The sequence below is a fragment of the Merops nubicus genome, unplaced genomic scaffold, assembly GCF_000691845.1.
Source record: "Merops nubicus isolate BGI_N331 unplaced genomic scaffold, ASM69184v1 scaffold503, whole genome shotgun sequence".
NCBI classification, from domain to species: domain Eukaryota; kingdom Metazoa; phylum Chordata; class Aves; order Coraciiformes; family Meropidae; genus Merops; species Merops nubicus.
This window is the reverse complement of record NW_008596710.1, coordinates 26,748-51,980: the sequence shown is the minus strand read 5'-3', so window position 1 is coordinate 51,980 and position 25,233 is coordinate 26,748. Positions and strand designations below refer to the sequence as shown.

Genomic DNA, 25,233 nt, shown 5'->3' with positions numbered 1-25,233 from the left:
GTATTTCAGAGCCATTCCTCAGTACTATGTCAATATTTGTACATAACTTATGACAATTGTCTTTTTATCTGTTCTTTGTAGCTCCGATTACATTAAATAGCCAGAAATGTAAAGAAGAAACAGCTCCAAGTGTCAGTGTGCCCATCTTTTCTTCTATTATACATGACAGCATGTATTGCTCCCATGTGTAGGAAGGTTCTAGGATAGCAGAAGGAACTGGCAAGAGAATATCGACCTAGAGGCAGTCTAGAAGTCTCAGGTTAAATGTTCACCAGGAAAGGGTTAATGTCCACCAGCAATGCTTTCCTGCTGCCCACATCCTCAATCCATACTGCTGGCAGTTCCTCTGGGATGAACGTTTGCAGCTGGCATCAAAGAAGTGAGGGGCAACATGGTATTGGTATTGAGGAGTTGGCTTTTTGGAAAACACTGGTCACTCGGTGAAAGGGCACCCTGCACAGTCAGGAAATTGGAATTTATTCCTTAAAGATATATTTGGATGCCAGGGAAGAGGGTAGATCTGGACAGTTTTTAAACACTGCCCTAAATTTACTGTTGTGATGGCTGTAGGGTAATGAAGTCCTTGGAAGTAGATGTAACAAAGTCAGCTTAAAGAGTTCTTGGATGACACTGATTTAGATTTCAGGCAAAACTAAAATTGAAATTCCAGTTTTAAAATGCAACTCTAGTGCTTAATAATGGGGGAGGTGAAACAACAGAGGAGGATGTAGTACTGTGCACACAGAGCAATGTATCTAAAAGGGTTTTTTCCTTTCTAGTTGACTTTCAGAGTAGATTAAGCCTTTTTTCAAAGTTTAAATGCATTTATTCTTTCTTATTTCATCATGCTAATGGCAATTTGATCATTAAAACTTGCATTATTCATTGCCTCCATTGACAGAAAGAACTGAAAAATAATGGCAACTGGATCTTCCAGATTTAGGAAAAAACAAAATTTCTCTAAGATGTATAGTCTCTCGAGTATGACAGTGACTCTGACTCAGTTTAACTCAGCAAATACTTAAAGAGCCACTTAATTTTTATCAAGTAGGTAATCTTACTAATTCAGCAGAAAAAAAAATAGATACACTTTAAACTAATGTGCTTACATCTTTTAACAGATGAGAATCAAGCCCTTGGCAGAAATAAATTTTTTACAAAATCAATAATGAAATACAGTAAATTTAACTTCTCTGCAGAGGCAGAAGCACTAAATTAAAATACAACTTGCACAAGAATGCCATTCTTACCAACACAAAATTTCTCCCTTTTATCAAACCTATTGTGATATTTATTTTTCCTGAATGTTCCAACAGCTGGAAATAAACATTTCAAGGAATTAAGAACCATTCTGGCCACTCAGGTTGCTGAGAAAACATGAAAAAGTTAATTCATGGCTCTAAAACCAGAAGACAAAAAAAAAGGAATGATTTATTTATTGTTTAAATCTCATGACTACTTAATGCATGGGGTTGGAGATAATTGTCCTTTCTCCAGAAGAAATATATTCCTCTTCCCTTATTTGTGCTATGGATAAAAATTACAGTTCAGGTGTAAGTATTGTAGATCACACAGGTTATTAATTATTTACAATCAAGATTAATATTCTGACATCCTTTGCATTTATGAGAACACAGTGATGAACTGAAAATTTGAGCCTGAACTGAATAAAATAGCTAAAGTTCAGGGTGTATGGAACAAAGAAGCAGATCAGTTATGAACACATGCACCAAAATAATTAATTTAGAAAATCTCAGCCTTATAAATAATACAAAACTTTGAAAGATATGCTAAGAATGTTCAAACCTCAAGTCATTTAATCCTTCTGTGCAATCTCAGACATCTGCTAAGAACTGAGTCGAAGGGAAAACAGCTCTGCTTTGCTGAGGGTTCATTTAATGTGTATTTAAACTATATTCAGTCTTGGGGGGGAAATAAAAGAAATGAAATAAAACACAATGAAATAAAATATAAAATAAAATTTTAGAATATTAAGCAAAATATAAAATAAAATATTTTCCCCCATAATAGCACATGTTCTTCCATTGTCCTTAAACCTGCCTAACTAGCAAAAAGAACCCAAATAAGAGCAAAGGAAAACTACATTCCTGTCTGGGCTAGGAGATACTCCTCATCCTCACTGTTACACACATAACCAAGCAGCCACACAGAAACAGGAAAATTCTTTCAAGGTCGTTTCAAAATATACAATGCATCCAAAAAATATTATTTCAAAGTTCTGCATTCCTCCCTGCCCCCAAATACCACATGATGAGAACACTTAGGGATTGTATTTATGCTGATTTTCAGTGTTTAGAATACCAACCAAGAGTTTCTGAGTACTTACCCACTCTTCCTCATCATACTCTGAATGGTGGGGTATAGAGTCCTGTCTTTTAACCTGGGGAGGGTGCTCCTGATGCTGCACATCACCCCCCTCTTCTGCACTGTTCCTAGGCACAGCTGGTTTCTTAAGGACACAGCCAGGCCGGGCTGTGTATAGTGCTAAAAGGGCACTTCTGACCAGCTGATCCTTAAATGCATGCACAAATAGCTCTGTCTAGGAAGAAAAAAAAGAGAAATAAATGAAAAGGTTCAACCCAAGAACGCAATGCTGCAACATGGTATTATAATGTTGAATTACTCCTGGGCATAATGGATATTTGTTTCAGGTTGGCCTGAGAGGCAGAAAACAAAGGACCAACAATCAGTGAGGAATAATTCAAGAGGTTCAGGGCCATCATCACGTTCTTTATAACGTTGAGTTACTCCTGGGCATAATGGATATTTGTTTCAGGTTGGCCTGAGAGGCAGAAAAAGGACCAACAATAAGTGAGGAATAAATCAAGAGGTTCAGGGCCATCCTCACGTTCTACAACCCCAGTGTTCTAAGGATTAGCACAGAAGTACAGTATCTGTTATAGAGATATCATCTTGTCACGCAATCCTGTTGGATTCCAGTTCCAAATTTTGCCTGCAGAGATGAGCCTCTACAAGCAGCAGCTGCAAGAGTAACCAACCACTGCTCAGTAATTTCAAAGTGTCAGATAAAATGTGATTAACAAACTTGAGGATCTTCTTAAATACAGACTCCTCTACGCTGCTGAGATGTGGTCTCTGCAAAAAGTGTTTCCAGAGGTAAAGTTTTGTACATGTAGGTATCAACCCAGATACCATGGCAGGTGATGACACCTGAATTCTAGCTTTACTTTATTTATCTTTAAAGAAAGAAAACTGTGAAGTAGTTTTTCCAGGCTCTCTGAACATTTCTTCCCATGTAATTTTTCTAAATCATCCTCTCCCCAGTCAGAGGCTTCCATTCACAGATGATATTGTTTTGCATTTCTTTCACAGCAAAATTACCTGAATTTTTTTATCCTGGGTCAGTGGGATACAGTGGGATCCTATTTACCCAGATCAGAGTGGATTGTCCTGTGCAGATTCAGCTGCTGAACTGCCTTTGTGAACACCATCTTAATTAAACAGGCGTGTGGAAAAGCCTGTAGGTAAGAGTCAGAGCACCCTGCCTGAACCAGCAATCACACAAAGCTGCAAATGCTAGAAAAAAAAGGTTGCCCAGCCAAGCTTCATTCAGCCCTTCCATGCTTCTTATGCAAAACCTGGGGAACTAGCAAAAAACCCCAAACCAACAAGTTTCAAGTGTCAGCATCTGTCTTCCTGGAAATCTTTCTCCCAGTTTCTGCACTTCTATTTGTATGACTTGCCTTAGAATTAATACTTGCTCCCTTTTTGTATGCCTCTAACTCCTACTCAACTTATTTTTCTCACTTCCCTGACTCAATACCTCTTCAAAATGTTTGCTGACATTTAGACCATAATGCTCTAAATAATTGATGGTTTCCTTAAAGCTCCAGAGAAGTTTCTTTTTTCTCACATTTTCACCACATTTAGGAAAACAGGTATTTCTGATCCTCAGTGGTTGCACATAGAAAGGCTGAGTATCTGCTGCAAACAAAACTCAAAAGTTTTAAGAACTGTAGGGATAAGGTACCATCTAAGCTAAGTTATGATTTTTTTAAACCAACATCAGGACTTCTGAAAGCTGAGGTTTTGTACCTTCCCTCCCCCTCAAAGACTGCCCGAGATGATTTCAGGTCTTTGCATCAGGCATAGTAGACAAAAAAAACCTTTAAATTTCAGAAAATTGTAAGTATTGGACAAACTGAAGTAAGAAATGTCAACTATGATTGCAATTAGGCAACTATCTGAAAAGTTTCAGTAATTTAAAATAAATATTTTAAAGGGAAAATTCATTTCAAAGAGCAAACTGGTGTGAAAGCAAAGCTTCATTTTTTTTTCCTATAGAGACCAAAATGTTTCTGTAATTAAATTCCTTTCAGGGATTCCATTGGTGTAATAACAATCTACATTCTAACTGCATTTTCTTACAGCTCAGTACAGCTAAATTTGCAGAACATCACTGTTTATAAAATTGTATTGAAATCACAAACCAAGTCTATACAAAGAAGTGAAAACTTTGCAAATTCTTTTAGATACTTGACTGAAGAATATTTCTGCAAACAAAGATAGGCATGGCTGGAAAATGAATTTATCAGGCTTTCTGCAAGCTGCAAATGCTGATAGACTTGTCAACAGCTAAAGGCTTCCTTAATCAATTAACAGGGAGTGTTGATAAAAGGTTAGTCTCAGGAAAACACTACAGTAAATTGCAAATCATATATGGAGAAGTAAAACCATGTTTAATATGAGAAAACAAGCTCAATTTAAGAAGCAGCAGTGGAATTATTTGATGCAATTTTCCACTTTCAATGCATGGAGCCAGTCCTTCCATTTCTAACATAAATACTCAACTGTAATTCACATTATTGATAGCTTAGATACACTCACTGTTATCCAAGGTTTTCAGAAAGAATTATTCTACAGATCAAGTTCAACATTACCTTAAAAGAAAATTATTTGCTTTCTAATAAAGTTGAGAAATTTAATCACCAGGGAAATAATTTTTTGGGACTTCTTCAAACAGCTGATTAATTTCTAAATTTCTATCGAGTCAAAGTGCAAAAGAGTATTTCTTTTTTATATATAAAATGCACACAAAAGGTGGGAGAGCTGAAGCACCTCATATGTCTCAAGAATACCACTAGGCATCACAGAATACTTATTCAGAAGAGCATGTCAGCCTGTCTTAAATACAACCAGGGACTCTCCTCCCTTCTTTCCAAGCAGCTGTCCCTCCACATGAGCTTCCTCAGCAATGGTCCTACCCCCTTTCCCAAGTATCATCCTCTCCACAGAGTAAATTTGGGACTAGACAGGGAAGGAGGTATTCAACCATTCATGCAGCAGTTTTTCAGACAACTGGATTCATCTCTTCCAAGCAAATGGTGGAGGTTAGATAGGAACTATGGGCAGCCATGTAAGGGTGAGACTCCTGCTTCCACTTTGAAATTGTCCATTTCTCCTGCACAGACAGGCAAAGGCAGGAAGAGCAAATGGCTACAGCTAGCAGAAAAACTCCTTAGCAACCAGGTCTTGAATCTCCAAACACCACTTTGCTTGCTTTGCTTTACTTGTGCCTGTGTATTTCTTTGAATTAACCACAGAATCATAGAATCCTTTAGTTGGAAGAGACCTCCAACATCATCAAGTCCAACCATCAAGCACTAACAGAACTGCTCCACTTTTTCTACGTGCAGCTAAAAACGCCCTCCTTCAGCACTACATGGAAAGGTATGCTCTAATTGCCACAAACCCCTACTAAATTCCTCCACTTCATCCCCAGGCAGAATTCTACTTGCCAGTATTACCCCTGACGTTCTCAGCAACTCCAGTATTCTGGGAGTGACTGTGGATTCCCCCATCTGTAACAGAGAGCAGCGTTCATCCCCCCCGTGGCTGCAATGCAGGGATTTCACAGGATGTGCCTGAGCTCAGGACTCAGATTTGAAGCTCTCCCACTGAACGAGGTACTGCTGTGATAATAGTGCTCGACAGACCACAGGGGTTGCCACTTCCCAATAGCTGAAGATATATGGAAATGGTTATTGATAGTGTTATTAAGCCAGATTGAGATCACGCTACAGAAGGTATGGCCCATGAAGCGATGGGAAACTTTTTTCAGTCCCTCTGGTCACAGAGTGCTTAATATTTTGATAGGATAACACATGCTTAAAGAGCTCTTCAGACTTCAGCTAATCTCCAGTATCGCTCCATGAGGCAGGTGGAAAATATTATCTTCCTTAATTTAGAGCTAAAGAAACTAAGATGACGAAGAGCCCTACAGCTACAGAAGAATACCACAGGAGAAAGAGGATTAAAACTTGAGACCTCCTGGTGCAAGCTCCCTAGCTTCTCCTTCCAGACTGCAACACCATTTCTGATCATCCTACTCCTCTCAACCTGGCTTCAACTACCTCCCACAAGAAGCAGCTTGAATATTACAGAAAGAGAAATCAACCAAAATTATTTACAATAATCTATTTTTGATAAACCCCAGTATGTGACCACTAGAGGATAACAGACAGAGGAAATTAAATTAATTAGACTTTCAAATAAAGACAACTTTTACAGATTTCATTAATTTTCTACATGGAAAGCCTACAGAATGCTAAATAATATTCTGTTTCTGATAGCAACATTTTGAAGCTTATTTTAGCAGAGCTTATTTAACATTTCCTGATGCTATAAAAGTCAATTTATGCAGAAAAAAAAAACAACCCAGCAGTTAGAGACTTGGTTATTCCATTTTCCATTGCAGGGAAGATTTGAATCTTACTTTTTCTGAAAGCATCTTTAAAGAATTTTTCAAGCTGTCTGGAGAATGCTGGCTTGCAGAATTAAGCAGCAGGTCTGCATGGCTTGATATGAGAGGTTGTAGGTGATTGATGTTGCTGAGAACTTCTTTTGCCTTGGCTGTGTTTTCAGGGGAATAGTAAATACACTGGTATCCAGTACTGTAATACAGAGAAAGAGTCACATGATGTCAAAATAATTTCTGCTGTTAATAACGATAATTAATAAATCTTACCACAAAAAGATTTGTCTACAATTTTTATTTTATTTCTAAGGAAAAATTTAAAAAAAATAAAATTTTAAAATAAGATTTATTTTTCCAGCTAAACTCTCCATCACACTGTTAACTACCTCACTATGTCTTCCAAAATGAGTCATTAATTAATTGATCAGAGGCACACGCTATGTTTTGATTAGTATCAGTGATGTCCAGGAAGTGCTGACAACCAGAGTGATCTCCAATAAAAAAAAGGTGTCTAATTTGCAAGAAAAGACACAGAAATGGGATGTTGGAGTCAATGACTACAAAAGCACAGAAATTCATCCTGCAAAATTCCTACTTTCCTTTTAACTGTTCACAAACTACTGCAATTCTTCAGCATGACTTCTCTTCCTAACCCTCAATTTCCCCCTAACATTTAATAATATGCAATATCCTTTTATATCAACTGCCTAGCTGGTTCTGTATCTATCTCCCTTCTTCCTTCTTGTGTCTTTTCACCATACATCCTTCAGCCTCTTCTACCTTTTCCCCACTGACTTGATTTCTTTCTTAATTTCACATATCAAGACCTGAATTTTGACACTTAGTGCAATCCTTTGAACTTCAAACACTGCTTTTCATTTCAGTCTTTTTCCAGAGCTCTTCACTTCCCCATTTATCCCCTTTGTGTCTTCTAGTGTCCTTTCCAGTTCCTCCTCATTAGTTCTCTACAAATTAGAAATTAAATTTAATTCAATAAAGGACATAATGCACATTCAGAAGCCCAAGTGAAGTCACTTCCATAAAACCTAAAAAGCTTAAGTCTTTTGGCAAATAAGGATAAATTCAAGCATTCTCAAAATTAAGCCTCTTGCTTAGATACTTCACTGAGTTACAGTCCAAATTCCACAATACCTTGTCCTATTTTTCTGTCTTTTCACCAACGTCTCCATTTTTAGCTACAATTCTTTGGAGAGGCAGTCAGGATGAACAGCATCTGAGTCAGTGAGGCTTTGCCATTATCAGTCATGCTACCAGCCACATCAGAATCACTGTCTCCAATTTGAAGTCCCCTACATGGGCAGCTAGACTGCTGAGTGCAGAGGTCAGAATTCTGAATATTTCAACAAAATGAATTGTATAAGCTGTCTCTCCAATGAATTGGGAGAAAAACCCTCCCTGTCCCTCTGAGAAACGAGGAAACATTGCTACAGCTTTGCCTTCAAGGTGGCGACAGTGAAATGAACTTCCAAAGTTAGATTTGTCTCTACATGCACTGCAACTCTCAAGCCCTTCGACTCAGTAGACAGGGTAGAGAAAAAGAGTAATATTCTGTGCTAACTAGAGCAAAGACAGTCTTAGAAGTCTTGATACTTCACAGTGCTGAATAATCTTCTCTAATTCCCCTTTAGGCTTCCCCCTCTCTTTATCAAACACCCTTTTTTCAGGCTGAATCTGCCTAACACTGTTATCAAGCTCACCATACTCATGCTCCTTTCTGGGATTTCCCCTCAGCCTTTAATTCCCAGATAATTTTCACTGATCTCCCATAGCTCTAAGCTTCACTGAATATTGCAGCAGAAAAGGAACAATGACATAATAAAAGAAAGAAGGAAGAGAGATACTAAACCCATGGGTCGTTCTCATTCTAATCAAGTCAGTCCTTGCTTTTAAATAAAGAAAATAATGAAGAGAGAATGTCTCTCCTCAGAATGGAGTGTTTCTACCAGACCTCATTATTTGGCTAATTTTAACATTTCCTGAATCCCAAAAAGCATGAGAAGACTCAAAATATTCATTTTTTTTTTCAGAATTTGAGGGCAACTTCCCCTGTGCCCTCAAGAATGTGCATAATTATTTTTCAGAAACAGTGTATTTGGGAGCATCTGAGAATTCCAGTTGTTGTGTCTCAACACTGCTGCATCTGAGCCTAGCCTGAGATTTTCTGCTGCCTTACTGTTCATGAAAAAGCATTACTACTTCCAATTCACTGAAATTAGTTTCCTTATAAATAACTACTTTTAGAGCTTGCTGCCACATATAGCTATGGTATATAAGTAGTATTACTTAAAAAAAGAAGCTGCCAATAGAAACTTTTCACACATGTATTAATGCAGAAACCAGATGAAGGGAATTACAAAAAAGAATAAAGTTTTGCACAAGGCCAAAGGCCGCATGGGTAGGTCCAATGTGGGAAATCAGCAGCACTATGAAAACCTACCTTTGGTATGTAAAATACATTATTAGTCCTGTAACTTTTGAAAACCTCTATAATAATGTCTTCTGGGTTCAGTTTCAAAGCTGTCACTGGGCATATAAAATGACACTTAATCATTTCCATATATTAACACCATCATTAACCATGTACATATCTGCCAGTGGTCATTTCAGATTTAAAATTGCTTTAATGACATCGTCACGGAATTTGAATAAAGATTACATTGACTACATCTGCAATTTTAACTCTGAATTAACAAAGTTTTTCCTGGGAAGAAATACTGCAATATGCTAAATGTCTAATTTCTAATGACACCCCGAGTAACTCCACTCCTGCTGTTAACCGAGTAATTTGTGTGACTGAGTTAAATTGTCACCATCTGGGGCTGGCTTAAAAATCTTTCAACAATGAACATTTGACCTCGCATTTTTCACGGTCAGACGTTGACATCAAGAATGCAGTTAAAGCACACACAGCAAGAACATCTACCCCCAGATAACCTCGAGCTTGTGTACATCACTGAAGATATCAATCCAGTGGCTTATTTATGCATCGCATGCATTCTGTCTAAAGTGAGAAGTTATGATCAAAAATAAATAGCTACATAAAAAAAAACCAACAACTTAGGACAATTTACTGCCTCAGGAAATAAAATTAAATTACATATGATCAGTGCTGAGGTTTTGAAAATAGGCTTGAGAGAGATCACAAGTTCAGATTAATTTTTTTAGTTTCCTTAAGATTCCCTTGCCTATGTGGAAATTCCAACTTTGAATCATGAGGAAAAGGAAATTAAGTTATTAGTTCTGTCATCTATCTTTACTCATGAAGTCCAGATGTCCACAAATCCTTATCCTGAAGCAGTGGCTAAGGCCCTATGCACAGAGTTTCATGGATCCACTCTCCTCCTGTCACTCCTGGAGTCCATGGAGATGGAACAGTTTCTTGCTCTCCAAAACACGTGATCCTTTCCAATCTTCACATGCAAAGCCCCCCCAACTCCTCCTTCCCTTCTTTTTTTCCAGCCCCAGCCCCCTTTCTTTTATGCCTGCTTAAGGAAATGCTTCAGGCAATTCTGTCCAGAGAGCCTAGTGGCTGGAAAATACTGTGATGAGATTTTTACATCTCAATGAATAGCACAAACTTTGGCAGCTTTTCAGCCAAAAGAACCAATTTCAACAACCTTAATATACTGATTTTCTGGTCAGTGAAAAAAAAAAAATGCTCATCTCCATGAAGTCTAATCTCTCTTTCTCACACACACATAGATATGCACACAAAAATAAGGGAAAGTGAGCAAAGAATAATGCCTCTGTGAAAAGTGCTGCACGTGAGAGGCTCTGGTTTCCCCTTGAGAATAAAGATTGCAATTTGATCAAACAAATCATTATTTCCACATCTCTGGGATTTTTCCAGGTTCCTCAGAGAATGGAAACACTTGAAGGTTTATACAACTCAATTATAACTGGAACCATGAAGATCTTGGTGTCAATAAAATCTCTGGTAATCATAGTATGTCTGGGCCTCCAAATCTAGGCCTTGTCAAACAAAAAAGGGCCCTTTCAAATGGTTCAAACTGAAAATAAATGATTATGGCATCTCTGGGATTTTTCCAGGTTCCTCAGAGAATGGAAACACTTGAAGGTTTATACAACTCAATTATAACTGGAACCATGAAGATCTTGGTGTCAATAAAATCTCTGGTAATCATAGTATGTCTGGGCCTCCAAATCTAGGCCTTGTCAAACAAAAAAGGGCCCTTTCAAATGGTTCAAATTGAAAATAAATGATTATGCTTTTAAAAAAAACAAACATACAAACAAACCAGAAATAAAATTTCAAAACACAAACAACAGAAAATCCTTTTCAGTACTATTCCAGCCTTAAGCTTGTCCTAACTTAAAGGAGGATTATTTCTAAAAAACTTGCTAGAAATGGTGTACAAAACCACAGTGAAAGGCAGCACCACAAACAACAGAAAATCCTTTTCAGTACAATTCCAGCCTTAAGATTGTCCTAACTTAGAGAAGGATTATTTCCAAAGAACTTGCTAGAAACGGTGTACAAAACCATAGTGCAAGGCAGCACGTGACACAGCTTGTGGGACACCTCTCTTTTTCTTGATAGTCTGGGGCATTAGAAACTTTGTAATCATAAGTCCATATATTTTGGCTAAAACAGAGATCATGAAATTAGAGTTTAAATTTAAAAAAACAGTTGTTGTTGTACTTTCAAAGTGATTTATGAACACTCCAAGCAGTGAGGCATTATGTGTGTATAACTTATGGAATGTCTCCCTTAAACGTTCCTGCACAACTGAGCTCTAAAACTAATAATTTGCTGTGCCATCTAGAGTGATGAGAAGACAAGCCCTTCCATTTGCTGGAACGAGGACTAATCTATACTAGCAAGCCAACAGAAGATTGAATCTGAACAACTGACTGACTTTCTCTTTATCTGGAAATGATGAAGAAAAAAAAAATCAAAAGAATAAACCAATACAGCATTATAAAAAAAAATATTCCAAAATAGAAGTGTCATACATAGATAATTAATATTCTTAGTCTAAGTCTTGCTTTTCATCTGAAAGAAAAACTTTTCTCCCTATTATCTGAGATAATATTTTTAGAAGTGTATCTTTGTTTCCTCTTTTTATACAGCTTGCTTGGTGATAACGAGTGATAAAAAAATCCTGCAAAAATACCAGATTCTTAATATTATTCTATAGAGTTTTCCCTTCTTTTGTCTGCACAAAAAAGTATATTCTATGTAACAGAAAATATCCCAGACCTGCCTTCAGATATACGTTTTCCACATTCTTCCCTTTGATAAACTTTCATGAAACACGTTTCACTCCTGTTTTGGTTTGGCAATTGCAAATGCAATTACTCTTGCCAAGTGGGATATAACCTTGCTACCATTTAACAGTTCCTCTTGTCTGTTAATTCCACAGGCACAGGTTTGAGCAAGGAATATTTTGTGATGTGCTGACACTGCTGAATATTTCAATAAGCTGTTCTAATAACCAGCCTGAAGGTCGAAGGCGTGCAAGGCATTCTGTCATCTGCACTAACAATGTCTGGAAAGCTACTGGGATTGGCTTGAGAAATTATCTATTCCCAGATCTTCCTCTAGGTCTCCAGCTCAGTTAGCCTGGAGGAAACGGCTGCTAAATCTGCATTTTTTCCTGTTCATTTTATATTCTGACTGATATCTCAAGGTGTCACTTCTTCCTTCAACCGAATCTTCAGAAAAGCTGCTCCCATTGTAAAACAGAACATTGAAAATGTAAAAGCTGCCCCTGGAAATGGTATGTGTCCTCAAAGCACCCTCCTGCACTTCAACAAGCAGGTGTGTACAAAATAAAAGTTGTCATGGCCACAGTGAAAGAGATTTCTCCGTGGTAAGAATGGGAAAGGCCCTTTCAGGTAGCTATTTAAAATAGACCCACTCTTGAATATTCAAATCAGTGCGACCATATTCAGATCTTGCTTGTTCCTGTCTTCTGACTCACAAAAATTCTTCTAGCTGAAGGAAAAAAAAACCCCTGAACCACAAATAAATGTGGAGTTTTCTCTGAGAAGCCCTCAAAGATAGAAGGGAAGATGAATTTTGAAGGTTTCCTCTTTTCTACTTCATGGGAATTCAGACACTGACTGTTTCTCCAGGTCTGGCAGGTGATTTGCTAAAAATTGCAGCCCTCTGTTTTCAGTGCTCAAACTTGAGTTTTTTAGCTTGACTCAGGGCTCTTTATTTAGGATGAGTCTGACAGAATAGTAACAGCTACCCTAGTTATACCATCCTAAAGACAGATCTTTGCTCTTCCAGGGGAACAAAGAAACACCAAGGAAACTGCACTGTCAGGGTAAAGGTCGTGTCCCACCCTTGGAAGCCACCAAAATAGAGGTGCTACTGAGGGATGCTAAAAAAGTCTGAGAAGCAGGGCAAATATAACCTGCTCTGCAGGCACTTTGAAATGCCTTGACAAAACCTGCACAAAGCTCTGCCCAGTACTGAACACAATCGTCTGTTAATTCAGAAGGTTGCATGGTTGAGTCAGTGAAATAAGAGTGAGTGAAACTGAGAAGAGGCTGTGCTGCACAGAATGTCCTTTGCCATCCCATCCCTTCTGACCTGTAACATCCCACAGGATCCAAAGAAAGGAGTCTAGCCCATCATCATCTCTTCTATTATGGGCAACTAAGAAACAAGGGTACTGTCTACTAACTCCTGTGAGATACTGCAATATCTGTTCTCCCAGGAAGAACTCAAGAAAGACTAGGTTTCTTCCTTAAAAAGCCTTTTGTTTTTTTCTACAGTGGACAGAAATCACAGATCATTTCAAGTTTGCCTCGCAGCTATCTTCCATTTTGGAAAGTCACCTTCAGCCAATGTGGATATGCCACAGGCCCGTGTGAGTGAGAAATGCTTTGTTTTCAGAAAGCTGAACACTGTGAGGACTGGAGCTGTTCTTTATGTCACCTACAACTTTAATTTTTCCTTATGAAGTATAGTAAAAACCCACTAAATACTATTGCAACTATATTAATCAGATAGGCACCTAACAGAATGGGCACCTACTGTTAACACAAAGTCCATTCAGGGGTCTCATATGACCAATGATGTCTGTGTTTCATTGCCAAATTTTCATAACAGCAGTGGCCAGGAAATTGAAAGATCTTAGAAGATTTAACAGAGCTTTTATGTCATGCAGTGCAAACAGAAAAAAATAATACCACAGTTTTCAAAGTTAATATATCTGCTGTTTTTGGTTGGGTGTTAATATTGATGCCATGCTCCAGTCAACTTAGAAGTCAACAGAAATTTTTTATAATTCCTCCTTTGATTCTGTACTGTACCTATGGAACTTTTTTGAGCATTAAATATGATGGAATTAATTTTCTGTGGAGCACCATGAGGATTTAGATCTGCACACATACAGTATTTCCTGTATTCCCTTTTGAATGCTGTGCCACTGATTGCATGAGGTTGGCACAGTTACTCCAAGCATTGAGCAATCACAACTATAGGTGCTGCCAGTGACAGCTGTAGCTGCTTGAAACTTCTGAACAGCCATAGCAACAAACTGAGTTAGCAAAATATGCAACTAACAGTTCTCTACATGTTCAGTGGTTAACAAAATATTTGAGTCCAGCAATAAAGTGAAGTCCTAGCTTAGGCCTTTTATCTTTGCTTAGTCTCATTTTGGCTTTCTGTAGAATAAGAAAGAGAGTAGTTTCTTGTTTACTTCACAGATGCACTAAAACAAATGTAAAATAAAAGATGTGCTAAAAGATATTTTTTTGCTCACATATGCCCAGGGCTGTCAGAAATGAAGAGGCTACCTTCAGCTGCTGTTTCTTTATTGAAAAATTGTCTAAAGCTACTTTCCAATAAGCACAAGAATCACCAGAGTGATATCTCATTCTGAGCAGCACGTTCCCAAGCACTGATATTCCTCAAGCTTCCTGAAATGCAGCAAGAAAATGTCACAATTTGGGAGTTTGCAATCAAAATAATTCTCGACACCAAAAGTAAACTGTGCTTCAATTTTGCAGTCCAGCAAAGCAGGGAAGAGAAAGGAAATATTTTACGAATGCACCCTTGTCCAGTCCTACTAGATTTTAATATTACATTAATTCAGCAGGGTGAACTGTTTCATTACTGAGTGAGTTGACAATTTCCTAACACAACTCTTATTTTTGAGTATTATCTAGTATTTTCCTAGCTGCTCACAAAAATACTTACTTTCGTCTTTCTGCCTCAAATTTACTCAGCAGTTTTCGGAGACCACCGTTCTTAAATCCTTGGAAGTGTGCTGCTGGGGCTCCCACAGTGATGACATCATAGAGAGCATCTGGAACAGGAACAGACAAGCACAGAGATTTGCATGCACCTACGCCCAAGGGATGGCAACACTCTGATGTCTGCTCCAGGAGACATGAGGATAAGTAGTCTCTATTATTTCCAAGGAAGAACTGAGAATCTGTCTCCCAAGAGCTCTTTCCACACAGCCACCTGAACACCTTAGAAAGTTCATCTGATTTATTGCTACACCTAAATTGTATGCCACAATGCAGAGCAATAACTCTGCAGTTTACAAAGCTGCCAAGTAAATTGGCCTTTTGTGTATTTCACCTTATTACTCCTTCCATTATTTAACTTGTAGTCGTGTTGAGATGCACAGACTCATGCCTTTGGGAGGCCATTGTGATGGAACAGTCTGACTGCCTGGATAATACAGGCTAAAGAACTCCAGCTAATGATGGCTGCATCAAGTTTATGTCTTCTGGTTGAGTGAAGGCATCTTTTATTTTTTTATTTAAAAAAAAAAAGACTTTTAATCTTGATTTAAAGCCCTCAAGTGACAATGCATTCACTGCACGCTCAGAGAAGTTGCTCCAATGATTAATTAATCTGCCTGGTAAAAATCTCCACTTATTTTCTAGTTTGAATTTGTTTAGCTTCCGCTCTCAGACATAATTACCTGTTTAATGCTAAATTGAAGAGCCTCATTCTATGACATATGTTTACTTTTTATATGTTTACAAACACAGAGCAAGTCAATTGTTTTCAGCTGAAAAGCTACCAGAATGGGAAATAAACTAAATTATTGAAATTCTTGCTGAGGCAACAAATGATTGTTGCTCTCTATATACCTGATGTCTTATGAGATACCAGATGAACTTCTTCCATGGATGTACACTTACAGAACTGGAGATAGAACATCAGCCTCTGATTTTGTGCCTGTGATTGACTGTCAGTGCAGAGATGAAGATTTAATTACATCCCAAACCACAATAACTATTCCTTTCAAGTTTTAAATTTGTATTTGCACTGAGCAGTACCTGGTTAGTGCCCGAGCTTAATGGAGGTATAAAAAAATACAGGTCAAAGTGCCTCATTCTTATAATGTATTTCTAGAGGAAACATTGGAGGATTTTTTGTCAACTATTTTATTCATTAAGGAAGCTTGCCATGTAAATTAAAATCTAATTCTCTCCCAAAATAGAACTTTTCTTGCATTCTGATGATAAATATCCCCAGAAGCAAGAACACTGTACAAATGATTCACAGTTAATGAACTATGTTTTACTTCCAGAGCTGAATCTCAAAGCATATTTGCTCAAATGGATTTGAACTCTAATGAACTGGTGACTCTTCAATAAAAGACGTGACAATTTCATTAGCCTAAGATGAGCTTCACAACTCTTATATAGCCTGATTTTGCACATCTTCATATAGATCTATCCGTAACACATAATCTTGGGCTATTAGAGCTCTACCAGGACTTGACAATAAGTAGTTCTATTGCTTAAAACAACAGTGGCTTGAAACCGAAATAGCAGATGAACACACCAGGTTAGCTGAACAACGGCTTCTGAATACGTTTACTCATGAAACTATGAAAAAAAAGCACTTTAAAGACTAAACTCTGTCGGTTTTCTGACTTTATTTTAAAAATAAGCAGTGATCCTGCTTGTAAGAACCTGGAGGGGATTTACTCTGAAGGAAGCTTTCATTCAGCCTGTGGCCTCTTCTCAGCACGGTCAAGGAGCAGCTGTTTGAAACACAAACAAGCCCAGAACATCTGAGCATCTCCTCATGCAAGGAAACACAGGAGAGTGAGGGTAGCAAAGAGCAAAAGGTCTCCAGTCCTGGTGATGGGCTTGGGGCAGCCTTGTTCTTGCTTTCCAGAGACTCAGGAGGAACGTCTTGTGATGTGCTCCACCTCAACATCAATGCAGCTCCTTGTGAAGGACATGCAGTGTCAGCATGAGTGCACTGGTCCAGGAATGCTCCAGCAACTCTCAGCCACCATCCACTCCAAGAACACACTGCTGCTGACAACTCTACACTGGAGGCAAAGTTGAAAGTGCAGCAGCCTCAGAGGAGCTGTATTGTATTGCCAGTGTGCTCCCCTAAAATTATTATAATGTTAAAAAAAATCCCCAACTTTCAGCTCTTCCTTAAATACTTCAGAATCTGAAGGAAGAAAATGCAAAAGAATATAGTGCAAGGAAATTGAGCTTTAAATCAATCATAATTTCATACTCATTACTCAAAGATACACTTACCTCCTACTTATACAAATGAAACGCTACCACCAGTGACACTCTCACCAAAAAAACAATTCCTTCACCATGAAGAAATAAACTAACTGCTCATCACTCTCTCCTGGAAAAAAACCCACAGGGACAGGGGGACAACCACAGCAACCTGGTAGAAGTTCCATTAATATAAGCCTTACCAGACCAATTTAAAGAACTGAGGGATTTTTTTACCCCCTTCTAAGTCTCCTAGTCTATGTTCCAGATGCCCTTTGATATATGCCAAATAAAGCATGAGAAAGACCAACGAGATGTCAAAATGCTGCTTACTCCAGAATGATCAGTAATTGCTACAAACTCTTCACACTGAACATATCTAACACAAGACACAGCTCTTTAGTGCTCATAAAATGAAACTTCAGTGAACTAAACAAAGGGGGCAGTGGCCATCTAATAGATAGAGAAATCATTTACCCAACCAAAGGCCATAAGAACAATCTTCAATTATTTTTTGTTATATTTACACTATAGTGCTACCAAAATATAACATATTGAAAAGCCCATTTTGTATCTAGAGAAATAAAACGAGTTCTCCGTAACTAAGATATCAGTTTTCCAAAAATATGTGTAAGCAGCAATTAACATTTTGACATTTCCAAACTTGCCTCTAACAAGAAAAGGGTACTCATGTCAGTGGAGTGAACGTTGAAGAAAAAAGGGAGAGTTTTATAATTTAATACAAATTTCTAAATTTGGAAGATAATTCTTAACATTTATCGCTTTCTGTACCCTTTTCAATTGTGGATTAACCACATGCCACAAGAGAAGTGGTTTTGGAGAAGAAAGGAGAAAATTCATTAAAAACTAAACAAAACCCAAGTATTGTAAAGGTTGTGAGTGATTAAGTGGCATAATTCACTCCACTTTTTTATTTAGCTAATAAACATACAACTCCCTGTTCGTACTCATGTCAGTGGAGTGAACGCTGAAGAAAAAAGGGAGAGTTTTATAATTTAATACAAATTTCTAAATTTGGAAGATAATTCTTAACATTTATCGCTTTCTGTACCCTTTTCAATTGTGGATTAACCACATGCCACAAGAGAAGTGGTTTTGGAGAAGAAAGGAGAAAATTCATTAAAAACTAAACAAAATCCAAGTAGCGAAAAGGTTGTGATTAAGTGGCATAATTCACTCCATTTTTTTATTTAGCTAATAAACATACAAGTCCCTGTTCCCAGAGGGGTTTTCTTGAAAAGATATAAAATTAAGGTTCTGGCCACCTGTAGTCATTGAAAACCTAAAAATGCTTTTAAGTTAATTAATGAACTCCAAAACATCAGCTAAATTAAAACTCATTCACTCATATTCTTCCACTATAGATCCCCATCTTGATAAAATGCTCAGAGGCACCATTTTTTAGGAAAAGAAATAATGAACTCTTGAATAAACACACAATCTAGCAGACAGTCAGAAGTCCCCACGTTCCAACTTGGATGTGGATGAATAGCAGCAGCACACAGCATAATACTCCTATAATTATTGTTTGCACTCACTGTTTTACAATCTGCTTAGATGCAGAGTGTATTTCTATGGCAAAAGCCTTACAGAGTGTAACTTCTGTGTTTCTACAGTGACAGCAAATTTAATAGATCATAATTTATCAACAAATTACCCACTGTACTGTGATTTGCTTGTATGTATGTATCTATAAATGATTATTCTTTTGTCTGTAAAGGATGCTGCTAAAATTATATGTAAGCAGCAGCAACAGAACTCTGCACTAAACAGAATCACAGATAACATTCCAGAAAATTACCCCCCTTTCCAGAAGGTATTAGAACTTTGCAGTATTTTCATACAACCAGTGAAATATTTTCTCTTAACACTAAGCAAATGCTGACATGGCACAGGGTAGCACTGAATAAGCTGATTTAGGCACAAGCAGGGCTGGGCTCATTAAGGCTTCCTAAGAAACATAATATATTGAGTTTAGAAATAACCCTGTCCTTGGTGGAACCCTGCAACTCTCATCACCTAGGTTGGTGAGTTCATCTTGGCAGCCTCTGGGAGGAAACTTGTGCTCTATCACTATCTCTGGTGGCACAGTGGTGGGGGGGGGAAAAAAAACACAAATCCCTTAGAAACAAGACAGGCAAGATTGGCTTTTACACTACACTGACATCATGGATCCCAATGAAAAGTTAAGGTCCCTAGAAGGACAAGAGTGTCCCTGAACATTGTGCAGCGTGTCAGGAAGGAAACTTGTGCTCTATCACTATCTCTGGTGGCACAGTGGTGGGGGGGGGAAAAAAAACACAAATCCCTTAGAAACAAGACAGGCAAGATTGGCTTTTACACTACACTGACATCATGGATCCCAATGAAAAATTAAGGTGATGCCCTAGAAGGACATGAGTGTCCCTGAACATTGTGCAGTGTGTCAGGATGAATCCTTACAGTATTAGTCCTGCACTGCTACAACACAGTATTTTTAACCATGCATACATTACCAATCTATTCCAGTGAACACACAATTCTGCATTTAACCATGTGTTTGAAGTGTCAGAGAAACAGAACAAACACAACACCCCTGGAATTTATTTTCAAGAAGAACTTTAGGTAACGGCTCCTTAGTTTTCCAAGATCTGCAGCCAGCATCCAAAACTTCCAGCTTTAGAAAATGAGGTAAATAAACTGTTTGCATAGCTTTAACTTTGCACCTAAGTTTTGGCACAGACTCTGGACTCCTCCTCAACCTTAGCTGCAGTATGTTGAGGTGCAGGTTCCAGAATTTGTAGATAAATGTGGAGGGTGGGCAAGCTGGTGACTTCTTTGATCTCATCATTTACCTAAGTGTGGTCCTCTACAGACAGTACATACTCAGCTGCTCTAGAAATATTCCAAACAACATCCAAAATTAAAAGTTTGGGGTTTAGAAGCAGTTGGACAGGCGTGAGAGAATGAAATCAAACCCTTCAGGAAGACAGGCAGGTTCCCAGTGTGTACACAAAACAAAGGCAGGAAATAATCACACAGAAAGTTCCTAGAACCCATTAAACACTATGAAAAATTAAACACTTAATTAAGCCTGTACAGCAGTACAGATTATTAAATCAGGTATTTGGAAGATTGATTTTGATTTTATTAGAAAACCAAAACAATTATCAAACAAACCAAAAAAACCAAGCAACAACCTAATCATACAAGAAAACTTCTCTAAATCCTATTGCATGAATCTCACAAATAAGCTGATGCTGTGCAAACTTCACTGACTGGGAAAACATACACAATATGAAATCAATCTCAGAATTTTCCTCATTAAATGAATCTCAGTTTTTTCCTTAAAAGTCACTGTATTTCTTGTGATTTTTTTTTTTCTCCTTGACATTTTTCCCAATCCCTGTAAGCCTAAAATGCACAAAAATTTACTAATAAAACTTCAAAAAATCAGCTTAATATTATTCCCTTGTTTTTTGTCTGTAGCATCTTTATTTTCTACCTACAGAGTTTAACAAGACTGTTGCCTGTAGCCTACAATTAAGTGAAAAATTCAAAGTGACTAAGATTCATCTCTCTAACAGGATATCTTTCAGCTTCATAGTGGTTTTAAGGTTTCATCTGCAAGCAGGACCACTTAAAGTTCATCCTTGAAACTGGATTTACGTTTTAAAAAGGGCTAAAATGGAAACCACAGCTCTGAGTTGCAAGTTTATTTGTAATTCAAAGCATACTTTGTCACAATTGGGGTATTTCTCCCCAGAAAACACTTTACCTTTCAATCGAGGACTATGGACGTGCATTCTTTGCAGATGAAGATTTATTGGGATGAATTCTAATGTTTTTTCTCCTTTGCTACAGCTTGATTTGAACGAAGAACCTGAAAAATAAAAGTTCAAAGAATCATTAATTTCAGCACCCGGCAGATGTTTTGTCTTCTTTTTAATGCAAGGACAATATTTGCATGTTAGGAGTCTTCTTTAATTCACTTTTAATGTGTAGCTGTATATCAGGAGAAGAATGGTTCACTAAGCATGTCTCAGCATGGATCCATATTGGAAAGAACAACACAGCTTTTAATTCACAGGACATGATAAGTTTTTAGTCTAGGTGCTAGGTATTTCTGCCTCCTATCTGAAACTGGTCTCAGGTTTGCTGGAAACAATGCCACAGTGTATGTGCATTATGTTTATTTTGTGCTAAAAACACAGAGGTACAGAGCTATGATGGTAAGTTTACACCAAATAACATTTTTTGCTTAAAAAAAAAAAAAGTATTACATGGATGAGGTGATGCATTCTTCCTAGAAACTTCAAACACTGAAATATAAACTAGCTTAAGAAAAGCTATTAATCGATTTTCCTCCTAAAAAGTCAGAATCACAAGAAGCACAATGCTCTGGGAAAAAGGAATTAAAAACATCTAGTTGCATACTCCAAAAATATGACGTTATGAGCAACTTTGTGGTGGTAAAAAGGAATATAACTAAAGCCCAACAATATGAAAACATAATTTACCTGAGATATTTGATACAGCATCTGTATACAAGGAGGTGTAGATTAGGAAATAGAAGTGGGTCCTATCTTCTCACTCAGGCAGCCCAGCATTTACTTAGGCCACTTTTTCAGCACTCTTACCATTTTGCCAGCTATTAATCATTTGGACTAAAATTCCTCTGATTCATATTGGATTTAGGAAAAAAAGTAAAAAAGAAAGTTTCCACCTTTTCTTGCAAAAAAACCCCCCAAGAAAATACCTGAAATTCTTCTTTTTGACTTGCTCAATCAATATTTGCTAGAGGTTATCTGTTGAAACTGCCACAGATTCCAACAGGGCTAGTGGCCAGAGGGGACCAATGATGCTCCACACCTCCACAGGCTGCTACCTAAGCTTAGTAACTTAAAATAATAATTCAACAAAGATGAAGAGCAAAGGTAGCAAGAAAAGCAACTGGCAGGAGTCAAAGATTCAGACTTGACAGGAAACCTGGGGATGCAGGCTGAAACCAGGAGTCATTGATTACGAGGGACAGCAGTGGGAAACCATCTGGAAAGTGCAAAAAGACTAAACTAAGGTGAAGTGAAGGGAAGATCATCTCTGAAGCAAGAATCCCTTACTGCCCAGTGCCAGAAACATATGGGATAACAACCACCCACTGCCACCAGTTGTTCTGTTCACTTGGGTATCAGAGAGCCACGCAGTGGAATTAGAATTTCAATGTGTTCACCAGTATCACCCATAAGACAAAACTAATTTTCAATATAGTCTGTTTGCTTGTTTTTAAATAACGTGGTAAGTTGTATTTAAGGACCAAGAAAATAGTTGTTACTGTTGCAAGATTAAAACTCTTCAAAATTAGGAAATACCAGAATATAAATGCAACCTTCACTTGACATCCACCTGAAGAGGAACTGTTAAACAGACTTCAAGGACATACCAGGTACTTTCCCCAGCTCATTGAATGCTTAGGGTCTTTGCTGCTCACTTTAGAAGCAGTGATTCAATACATTGTTTTCAACTTTTACTTCAGTTTCTGGATTCAAATATATTGCTCAAGCCTCCCACAAAGACAGGATTATTAATTTCCTCAAACCTGTCCACTGCATGCACCACTACAGCTTCTAAGGGCTTTAAAAATATTTATGGAATAACTTTAACTGGGCGAATAAAAGGGTTATAATTTTATCCATTCTAATGGCAAAGAATAACTTAAGGTCAAAGCATTTAAGAAATAATGCATCCATGTGAGATACAGAGGATCTCATTCAGCAGGGCATGGGTTATAATGCAACATCACATTCCATTTTGGAAGCACGGCTCCCAGGGAGCTGAATAGCATCCAGTAGTACCAAGTGCTCCTGCAAAACAGGTTTGTGTCTACTGCCAGGCTTCCAGGAAAGAACTCCACACACCAACCACTTCTGAAGCCTGCCTCGCCTAGTGCCACACAGGAGCTTTGTGACAGATGCAGCAACAGTGTCCAGTTCTCCAGAGCAAGAGAAATAAATCAAGGGGGAAAAAAAAATTCAGGTCAAGCCAAAACAAATGAAAAAAACTTCCATTCCCTCCTAAAATCACCAATTCTGTGGTTTAGATTAACCTGAAATGATTTGTTTTGATGTTGCCTAACCCTTTTCCATTCCTGTTACTGTGTTCCCTTGAAACAACTATACTTGATATTCTCTGAAATTCTCCCCCATTTTTGAGGATAAGTGTTTGCCAAAACAACTCAGATTTGAAATACTCTTAAATTCCTTAAACATCCATTTTCAGTAAATATGCTGCTGAGCCCAAATTGCTGTCTAACACTAATGCAGTCTGCTGATACTTTCACTACAACCTCTCAAATTTAAAAGGAAATTAAGTGCTCTGCTAACAACAATTTTCTCCATTAAATTCCACAAATAGCTCAGTTGAGTATGAAGTATGTATTGCTAAGAAAACCCAGCATGTGATGATATAGAAAGAATATGGGAGGGCTTTTGAAAAATTTCATTTGCAGATGCTCTCTCTCTTTCTGTACACTGGTTTTGCAGAGGCAAAAGCACTCCGTGGCTTTCCTAGAGGACCATGGCCAGTTGGCCTTGCCCTAAAATAAGCCTTCCCAAAATAACAACCCAATTCAGGAATTTTGCATCTGAGGCCAGATAACAGAAACTTGACTTAGTTTAGAAAACCAATCTTGTTGAGTTCTTAAGTACTGCTGATCATGAACTACCTGTACAAGGACACTACTCTGCTACACCTACTGGTTTCTGAGTGGATTGGGTTCTCCAGTGCAGATGCTCTGAGAATTCCAGAGCACTGCAATTCTCAAGCTCTTTCAGAATGGAGAGAGCTGCTTCAACCCAAACTCGGGCAATGTGCCAACTAAGATAAAGTAAGAAGCCTACACAGGTTAAACTGTAAAGCAAAATCTTTCCTTGGCATGAATTTTGACAATGGGAAAGTAAAGACTGTGTTTAAATAGGTTGATCTGAAAAGTCTGAATTCAAATTGTACTCACATCTCTAATCACAACGTTTTCTACCTTGTAAGAACTTAAATTTCAGGTCTCTACAATGTTCTCTCAACATCTTTTTTTTTGTGCAACTACAGCATGAAATCAAATATGTGTCTGTCTTTTCTTATCAAAGACTATAATCTTGGTTTTTAAAGTTGTAATGCATACTGTTTACAGAGAAGAACCACCCCAAATGGGAATGGAAGTCAAACTGGGACATCTTAAAGTGTGCAATAAATTTTATCCACATCCACCAGACTCCTTAGAGAAAAAAAGCAGGAGGGACACTTCTGACAGCTGTATGCAGGGAGATTATTCTGTTTCACAGAGAAATGCAATGCTTGTTGCAAATTATCCAGACAGAGAAAAAAGTCTGGTTAAAGACAAGTAATGGGCAGCAGAAGCATGAGAGCATCTGCTCTAGATTTTATTTTACTTTTGTGTAGCCAAATCCTATGTTGCCTATATGATCAAAATGCAGAGTTGAGGTTTTAGCCTAGCTCTGCATAGGGATACACAATACACCCCCTCTCCTCCCTTTATAAATAAAATTAAAACTGTCAGACATCTAGAGAACAACTTTAAAGGGACACTCACTACACCAGGATTTATCATCTAATTTAATTTGTGATTTAATAAGAATAAAAATAATACAGTGGCTATAGTGCAGGGTTAAGAGTAAATATTGACTTAATTAGAAGGACTAGACTATCCTTTGGCTTTAGAACGTGCATGTGTCATGCTTATCACAATCCACGCCAGCAGTAAGGGGCAGAAAGGACTCAGACATGCTACAGACATACAAAAATATTTGTGTGCTTAAAATAGAGTGTTATTCAGGAAAGAATTCCAGTAGTCTCACAGAATAGAAAAGAATTATAAGCTCCTTGAACGATTTGTGAACAAGCAAAGGAAAGGAAATTCAAAAGAATTTTTTTTTTCTGCAGTCTTGTCTTGTTCTTTTAATGAGTAAGAATTACTAGAG

The 25,233-nt window shown here is 37.7% G+C and overlaps 1 protein-coding gene across 1 annotated transcript in view; it reads right to left on the bottom strand.

Moving 5' to 3' along the window:
• INPP4B (inositol polyphosphate-4-phosphatase, type II, 105kDa) overlaps nt 1–25,233 on the bottom strand; it is a gene marked incomplete at both ends in the record, with an annotated part of 56,732 nt that overhangs the window by 5,138 nt on the left and 26,361 nt on the right. The window contains 4 exons of the mRNA XM_008936446.1: nt 2,348–2,560; nt 6,758–6,935; nt 14,943–15,051; nt 21,021–21,125. Of these exons, the coding sequence (XP_008934694.1) occupies nt 2,348–2,560; nt 6,758–6,935; nt 14,943–15,051; nt 21,021–21,125 (605 nt within the window). The remainder of the gene's footprint in view (nt 1–2,347; nt 2,561–6,757; nt 6,936–14,942; nt 15,052–21,020; nt 21,126–25,233) is intronic.